The sequence below is a fragment of the Bos mutus genome, chromosome 4, assembly GCF_027580195.1.
Source record: "Bos mutus isolate GX-2022 chromosome 4, NWIPB_WYAK_1.1, whole genome shotgun sequence".
NCBI classification, from domain to species: Eukaryota; Metazoa; Chordata; class Mammalia; order Artiodactyla; family Bovidae; genus Bos; species Bos mutus.
The window spans coordinates 12,786,526-12,795,691 of NC_091620.1; the positions used below are offsets into that span (position 1 = coordinate 12,786,526).

The 9,166-nt window shown below is 39.6% G+C and overlaps 1 protein-coding gene across 1 annotated transcript; it reads left to right on the plus strand.

Annotated features, from left to right (window-relative positions):
* The first annotated feature begins 5,011 nt into the window (after positions 1 to 5,011).
* On the plus strand, positions 5,012 to 5,941 carry LOC102273509 (olfactory receptor 2A2). The gene is made up of 2 exons (XM_070368836.1): positions 5,012 to 5,263; positions 5,309 to 5,941. The coding sequence occupies exons 1-2, from the start codon at positions 5,012 to 5,014 to the stop codon at positions 5,939 to 5,941; spliced, it is 885 nt and encodes a 294-aa protein (XP_070224937.1).
* Positions 5,942 to 9,166: the final 3,225 nt, after the last annotated feature.

Genomic DNA, 9,166 nt, shown 5'->3' on the forward strand with positions numbered 1-9,166 from the left:
AAAAAACTAACAGTAATTTGTAGGTAGCCCTAGGAAACTATTTTTTTAAAACATGAAAACAATGGTCAAATATTTGTGTTTGTTTATATTTATTAAGAATTTATATTTAATCTATCTTAATCTCAAATTTTTGATATTAAGATTAATTTTATCTTCAATTATCAGAAGTTCTTTGATGTCGTTATGGGTACATTTACCTTTACTCTACTCTTTCAGAATATATTTTTATCATGTTGGAGATTAAGTAAGGTCTTTCTACAATCTGGAATATTTTTGGTAAACCTCTTCTAATACTGCTTCTTCAGTTCAGTTGAGTCACTCAGTTGTGTCTGACTCTTTGCAACCCCATGGACTGCAGTATGCCAGGCCTCCCTGTCCAGTCACCAGACAGGTCAAAGCCAACATCCAGAATTCTGTGAGTGTAAAGTATATTCTGCTCCTTTTGGTAGTGAGTGTACATCAGAAGTGCAGACTATCTGTTAGAACTGTTTCTGAGCTACGGAGTGGGGGATGGAATCAGGGCAAGTTAAAATGCTACAGATGTCTCCCATTGATTTTCAGGTTTATGGTTTGTTTTCCATATTAAGCATGTGTGCTGCTGCTATAGCTTTTGATTAGATTCCAGAAGTCCAAAGAGGCTTATTTTGACAGGGTTTTCCATATTATATGTTGCTTTTCTAGAGAGAAAGACTTTTAAAATTTTTCTATTCCATCTTTTAACCCATGTCCCTCCAGGGAGTTAATAATTTCCTGATTTTACTCAGACATTTTAGCAAGTGGTCTGTAAAGATATTCAATTTTTCACTTAATGACAGGTGTCAGTCCCTTACTTTTTCTTAAGCAGAACTTTTACATTTATATATAGAAATATGTGCTGCTCATGGCTCAAATTTTTCAGTACAGTTGAGTGATTAATGTTGTGTGGAAAAAGTCTAATGAACGTCAGTAAGCTATATTCTCTGTCAAAATGCATGGAAATTAGAACTTTTAATTCCCATTAGCCTCCTCCCAATATATGCACTGTTATGTATTTAGTTCAGTCTTGTTCTAGGTCCCAGAGGACACTTCCAGAATTCTCTGTACAGTGTGTCTGCTTATTTTTGTAAATGTATTGCTACTTTCTTTGATCTGTATTTTTACAATGTGAATTTTCTTTCTAGGATGACTTCTTCCCTGTTTGAAATGAAATCTTGGACTTTCCTTCAGTAAGAATAGTTGAATCCAGACTATCTCAGCTCAAGACGAGTTTTGTGTGCATGCTAAGTCACTTCGGTGGTTTCTGCCTCTTAGCTGTTTTTAAAGAAGAGTGTGGTGTAGGGTATGTAGTCTCTCATCTTGCCAGAAACTGAAGTCTAAATCTCAATGTTTGTAAACTATATCCTTCAAATTTGAACACTTGACTTTTAACTTCCCATTTCACAACTGGGGAAAATGATTTTCTTATGATTTCTTGTAATTCACCTCGCATAACAGCTGATTTTTGTTGGCTTTTGTAATATTCATTTCACATTGTTAAGATCTGTACTATTTACATTCTGGTTAGTCATTATCCTTACCACAATTTTGACCATTCTTCCCCTACTAAAATGAATTTAATGCTGCATGATAGTTCTTTAATCACAATTCATGCATATATCTGCAATATACAACTGACTGACAAAGATTTTTTTCCAAGATATATGTTAGGGTCATATTTTATGAGTTTATACATGCATCAAAATTATATATATGTATGTGTATCTCTGAATGTATATATAGTGACCATATTTTACTGTCAGTTCAGTTCAGTTCAGTCACTCAGTCGTGTCCGACTCTTTGGGACCCCATGAATCGCAGCACACCAGGCCTCCCTGTCCATCACCAACTCCCGGAGTTCACTCAAACTCACATCCATCGAGTCAGTGATGCCATCCAACCATCTTATCCTCTGTCGTCCCCTTTTCCTCCTGCCCCCAATCCCTCCCAGCATCAGTAAAATGCATTATTTTACTGTAATAATATAATAATATTAATATATAATAATAATAGTAATTTTATATATTATACATAATATATATGGGGCTTCCCAGTGGGGTGCTAGTTGTAAAGAACTTACCTGCCAATGCAGGAGATGTAAAAAATGCAGGTTTCATCCCTGAGTTGGAAAGACAGATCACCCAGAGGAGGGCATGGTAACCTAGTATTCTTGCCTGGAGAATTGCTTGGACAGGGAAGCCTGCTGGGCTACAGTTCATAGGGTCAAAACAGTCAGACATGACTGAAGCGACTTAACACACACACACACACACACACTGATACATGTAAATGTGTTGTTGTTGTTCAGTCACATAGTCCTATCCAGCTATGTGCAACCCCATGGACTACAGCATGGCAGTCTCCCCTCCTTCACTGTCTCCTGGTTGTTCAAACACATGTCCATTGAGTGATGATTCCATCCAACCATCTCATCCTCTATCACCCCCTTCTCCTCCTGTCCTCAATCTTTCCCAGCAGGGTCTTTTCCAGTGAGTCAGCTCTTCACATCAGGTGGCCAAAATATTGGAGTTTCAGCTTCAGCATTAGTCCTTCCAAGGAATATTCAGGGTTGATTTCCTTTAGGATTGACTAATTTGGTCTTGTTATCCAAGGGACTCTCAAGAGTCTTCTCCAACACCATGGTTCAAAAGCATCAGTTTTTCAGTGCTCAGCCTTCCTTATGATCCAACTCTCACATCCATACATGACTATTGGAAAAACCATAGTTTTGACAGTATGGACATTTGTCAGCAAAGTGATGTCTCTGCTTTTTAATATGCTGTCTAGGTTGGTCATAGTTTTCCCTCAATGCAGAATTATCTTTTAATTTCATGGCTGCAGGCACTGTCCAACCAAGATCTGGAAGATTTTGGTTCATGTACTTTTCAAGCCTGTGCACAGTGATTTTGGAGCCCCAGAAAATAAAATCTGTCACTGTTTCCGTTTTTCCCCCATCTATCACCATCAAGTGATGGGACAGGTGCCATGATCTTTTGTTTTTGAATCCTGAATTTTAAGCAAGCTTTTTCACTCTCCTCTTTCACGTTCATCAAAAGGCTCTATATTCCTCTTCACTTTCTGCCATTAGGGTAGTATCATCTGCATATTCGAGATTATTGATATTTCTCCCAGCAATTTTGATTCCAGGTTATGATTCATCCAGCCTGGCATTTTGCAGATGTACTCTGCATATAAGTTAAATAAGCTGGGTGACAATATACAGCCTTGAAAAACTCCTTTCCCAATTTTGAACCAACCTGTTGTCCCATGTCCAGTTTTAACTGTTGCTTCTTGACCTGAAAACAGGTTCCTCAGGAGGCAGGTAAGATGGTCTGGTATTCCCATCTCATGGAGACTTGTCCACAGTTTGTTGTGATCCACACAGTCAAAAGCTTTAGCATAGTCAATGAAGCAGGAGTAGATTTTTTTCTGGAATTCTCTTGTTTTTTTTATGATGCAATGGATATTGTTAATTTGATCTCTGGCTACTCTGCCTTTTGGAAATCCAGCTTATAGATCTGGAATATTGTGGCACATAACTTTTGACGCCTAGTTTGAAAGAGTTTGAGCATTACTTTGTTAGCATTTATAATGTGTGCCACTGTATGATAGTTTGAATATTCTTCAGTGTTGTCTTTCTATGGGATTGGAATGAAAACTGATTGTTTCTAGTCCTGTGGCCATTGCTGAGTTTTCCAAATATGCTGGCATGTGGAGTCAGCACTTTAACAGCATCATCTTTAAGATTTTTAATATCTCAACTATATTTCCATCACCACACTAGATTTGTTTATATATATTATATAAACATATAATATATGTAATATAATAATGTTGCAGGAAGAAGGACCCCTCCAAGAGTCTAGGAATAAATTGTCAATATGTGAATATGGCTTCACTTTAGTCTTAAGTGTTCTATAGAAAGTTAATACACTGTCCATTTGGAGAAAATAAATGATAAGACAAAAATGAATAAAAATTAGTGAAACTTATCATGGCATCTGGTCCCATCACTTCATGGGAAATAGATGGGGAAACAGTGGAAAGAAACAGTGTCAGACTTTATTTTTGGGGGCTCCAAAATCACTGCAGATGGTGACTGCAGCCATGAAATTAAAAGACACTTACTCCTTGGAAGGAAAGCTATGTCCAACCTAGATAGCATATTCGAAAGCAGAGACATTACTTTGCCAACAAAGGTTCATCTATTCAAGACTATGGTTTTTCCTGTGGTCCCGTATGGGTGTGAGACTGTGAAGAAGGCTGAGTGCTGAAGAATTGATGCTTTTGAACTGTGGTGTTGGAGAAGACTCTTGAGAGTCCCTTGGACTGCAAGGAGATCCACCAGTCCATTCTGAAGGAGATCAGCCCTGGGATTTCTTTGGAAGGAATGATGCTAAAGCTGAAACTCCAGAGCCTTGGCCACCTCATGCAAAGAGTTGACTCATTGGAAAAGACTCTGATGCTGGGAGGGACTGGGGGCAGGAGGAGAAGGGGACAAGAGAGGATGAGATGGCTGGATGACATCACTGACTCGATGGACATGAGTCTGAGTGAACTCCGGGAGTTGGTGATGGACAGGGAGGCCTTGTGTGCTGAGATTCATGGGGTCACAAAGAGTAGGAGATGACTGAGTGACTGAACTGAACTGAACTGAACTGATATACTATATACTAGTATGGTTTATAATCCCTAATACTTATCTGTTAAAGCAACCCACTCCAGTATTCATGCCTGGAAAATCCCATGGACCGAGGAGCCTGTGGGGCTACAGTCCATGGGGTCACAAAGAGTCGGACACAACTGAGTGACTTCACTTTTACAATAAAAACTAAGAAACAAAAAGGCAAAGGAATTTTGAAGAAAAAAACTTCAGGGAGGTAGGGACAACACAAGCTTCCTCTGAATTCACTTCTCATAAATAACTCCTATTTTCATTGCTATCCAATCCTGACTTTTCTATCACACTTCAGTCCTTTGCAGACTGTCATTGGCAATGGAGGGAAACCAATCACAGATCACAGAATTCATCCTGCTGGGATTCCAGCTCAGTAAAAACATGGAATTGCTCCTTTTTGGTATCTTCTCCCTGTTATATGTCTGCAACCTGCTGGCAAATGGCATGATCCTGGGACTCATTTGCCTTGACCCCAGACTGCACTCCCCCATGTATTTCTTCCTTTTCCACCTGGCCATCATCGACATATCCTATCCTTCCAGCAATTTGCCCACCTTTCTGGAAAACCTAGTAAAACACACAAAAAGCATCTCCTTTGACCCTTGCACTGTGCAGATGCTTTTCAATTTGACTTTTGGATCTATAGAGTGCCTCATTTTGTTGGCGATGTCCTATGACAGGTATGTGGCGATCTGCCATCCCCTCCAGTACACGGTCATCATGAACTGGAGAGTGTGCTCCATCCTGGCCATTGCTTGCTGGGCGTGTGGATTTGCCCTGGCCCTGGTCCAAGTAATTCTCTTGTTAAGATTACCCTTTTGTGGCCTCCAGAAGGTGAACCACTTCCTCTGTGACATTCGCTCTGTCCTCAAATTGGCCTGTGGTGACATCTGGATCAATGAAATGTTCCTCTTTGCTGATGGCATTCTTATCTTAGTCGGGCCCCTTTTCCTGATGTTGATCTCCTATATGCGTATTCTCTGGGCCATCCTGAAGATCCAGTCAAAGGAGGGCCGCAAGAAAGCCTTCTCCACCTGCTCCTCCCACCTCTGTGTGGTTGGGTTCTACTTTGGCTTAGCCATGATTGTTTACATGGTTCCCGACAACAGTCAACAAGAAGAACACCTGAAGATCCTTTTCCTGTTTTATACTCTTTTCAACCCATTGCTGAACCCTCTTGTCTACAGTGTCAGGAATGCTCAAGTGAAGGCTGCCTTCCACAGAGTACTGCAGAAGAAAACAACGTGAAGGAGGGTCCAGTTTTGGTTCAGTGCATTCTTTTCCCTTCAGAGATGTGATTGCTGGTGCAAGAAAACTCAAAATTCCCCAGAAAATGACATGGTTTAATGAAGAGCATTACTCCAGAGTAACATCAGCATGATGGAAGACTAGGAATCCCTAAGCCTCCATTCCTCCATGGAGACAAGAACATATAGACCTAATTTCCTTTGTGGAAACACGGAAGTTAGATAATAGTAGCAGCATTCCAGAAAAGCACAATACCAAGAAGAAATACAGTAAGCATTCAGGCAAGTTTATGCTGTTTCACCCTCCATACCTACTTCCCTTTCCTGGCAGTGTGTCAATATCAGGAGAAGATCCCCAACTCCCAACACTCCCTCAAAGGGGGAAAAGAAGAATGGATCATGTAGACTATTTCTGAGTTTTCAGGGAATGGCTTGAGGATTTGTTAGTTGTCTTGCCTGACTCAGAGCACCGATGGGAATGCCATCCTGATTGGGATCTCTGAGAAAGATGGCAAGCACCAACTTTCTGCAGCTGTATAGGGATATTTTGGATTTTCATAGTTCTCAAAAATCTGCACTGGTATCTCATTCTAGTTTTCAAATGAAATTCCTTGATGACATGTAATGTTGAGTTTTTTAGCAGTTGTTTCCTTGCTATCTGTATATTTTCCTTGGTGAGATGTCTCTTTACATCTTTTCCCCATTGTTGTGTAATAAACTTTACTTTTTAGAGCTATTCCAGAGTCACTGCAAAATTGAGTGGAAATTACAGACACCCTGTATAGCACTCTGCATCCAAACATGTATAGCCTCCCCTGTCATCAATATCCCCCTTCAGAGTGGCACATTTGTTATTCACACACCTATATCAGCACATCATCATCACCCAAAGTCCATAATGTACATTTGAGCTCACTCACGGTGTTGTATGTTCTGTGTGTTTGCATGGGTGTACAGGTATGTACATCTACCATTATATTATCATACACAGCATTTTCACTGCCCTAAATGATTACCCCTTCCTTCTTCCCTTCTTGCAAATCTCTGGCAGCTACTCATCGCTTAATTGCCTCCAGAAAAGAAGAAAAAAGGTAGTCACTCAATCATGTTCCATTCTTTGTGACCCCATGGACTATAGCCCACCAGGCTCCTGTGTCCATCGAATTCTCCAGGCAAGAATGCTTGATTCTTCCGAGCCTAAGTGTCAAACCTGGGTCTCCTGCATTGCAGGCAAATTCTTTACCATCTGAGACATCAGAGAAGCCCAATTCCCTCCATAGTTTTGGCTTTCCCAAATATCATATGGTAGGAAAAATATGTAATTTTTTTCATATTGGTTCCCTTCACTCAACTGTACATATCTGTTTCCTCTGTCTTTATTTTTGCCTGATAGTTCATTTCATTTTCATGCAGAATATATTTCCTTTGTCTGAATGCACCATGTTTTATTTATCCATTTACCTACCAAACAACATCTTGATTACTTTCAGATTTAGGCAATTATGAATAAAGTTACAATAAACATCTCTGTGCAGGTTTTTGTGTTGACATAAATTTCAAATCCTTTGGATACATACCAGGCAGTGCCATTGGTAGATCCTGTTGTTAAGAGGAAGCTTCGTTTTTTGAGAAAATGTGAAAATTTCAAAGTGACTATATGATTTTCTTGAATGAAAATGAACTTTCTTCAGCAATATATGAAAGTTCCTGTTGATTCGCACACTAGTCATTATTTAGTGCTGTCAGTTTTCTGGATTTTAGCCATTCTACTAAGTGCATAATGATATTTTATTGTTTCACTTTGTATTTTCCTGATGACAGAGATATGGAGTGTCTTTTCATCTGTTATTTACCATCTGTCTGTCTGTCTTTGAAAGATGCCTGTTAGGATTTTTGGCTCATTTTTAAATAGAGTTGCTTGTTTTCTTACTATTTTAAGAGTTCTTTGTATATTTCAGAATCAAATTATTGTTCCTATATGCACAAAGATTTTTCCTCCATTCTACAGCTTGAGTTTTTATATTCTTACCAGTGTCTTTCACAGAGCAAGAATTTGTCTTCTGATCACTATTCATTTCTATTATCAATTTTTAATTGATGTATAATTTATTTACAATGTGTATCTACTGTACAGAAAGGTGATTCAGTTACACACATGTATACATATGTACATTCTTTTTTCTATCTTTTCCATTATGGTTTACCATGCAATACTGAATACAGTTCCCTGTGCTATACAGTAAGACCTTGTTGTTTATCCATTCTATATACAATAGTTTTCAACTGCTAACCCCCAAATCCCACCTCATCCTTCTCCCATCCTTCTTCCCCTTGGCAACCATAAATCTTTTTTCTATATCTGAGAGCCTGTTTCTGTTTTGTAGTTTGTTTCATTTGTGCCCTATTTTAGATTCCACATATAAGTGAGACTGTATTGTATTTGTTTTTCTCTTTCTGACTTACTTCACTTAGTATGATAATCTCCAAGTCCGTCCATGTTGCTGTAAATGGCATTATTTCATTCTATTTATTGCTCCATATTACTTTGCCAACAAAGGTCCATCTAGTCAAGGCTATAGTTTTTCCTGTGGTCATGTATGGATATGAGAGTTGAACTGTGAAGAAAGCTGAGTGCCAAAGAATTGATGCTTTTGAACTGTGGTGTTGGAGGAGACACTTGAGAGTCCCATGGACTGCAAGGAGATCCAACCAGTCCATTTTAAAGGACATCAGCCCTGGGTGTTCTTTGGAAGGAATGATGTTAAAGCTGAAACTCCAGTACTTTGGCCACTTCATGTGAAGGGTTGACTCATTGGAAAAGACTCTGATGCTGGGAGGGATTGGGGGCAGGAGGAGAAGGGGACGACAGAGGATGGGATGGCTGGATGGCATCACTGACTCTTGGATGCGAGTTTGAGTGAACTCCAGGAGTTCATGATGGACAGGGAGGCCTGGCAGCCATGTCTGACTCTTTTGCAACCCCATGGACCAGGCCAGCTCCTCCCTGTCCATTTTGATTCTCCCAGAAAACTATGTCGCTGCGATTCATGGGGTCGCCAAGAGTCGGACACGACTGAGGGACTGAACTGAACTGATACCATTGTATATATGTGCCACATCTTCTTTATCCATTTATCTGTCGATGGATTTAGGCTGTAACAATTTACATTCCCACCATAGTGAACATGCATTCCCTTTTCTCTAGGTCCTCATCAACATTTATTAT

Excerpts from the sequence above, each read along its gene's own strand:
- LOC102273509 (XM_070368836.1), top strand. The coding sequence starts at position 5,012 with ATGGAGGGAAACCAATCACAGATCACAGAATTCATCCTGCTGGGATTC. Across the intron at positions 5,264-5,308 it reads CCACCTTTCTGGAAAACCTA|ATGCTTTTCAATTTGACTTT; the intron begins GTAAAACACACA and ends TGCACTGTGCAG.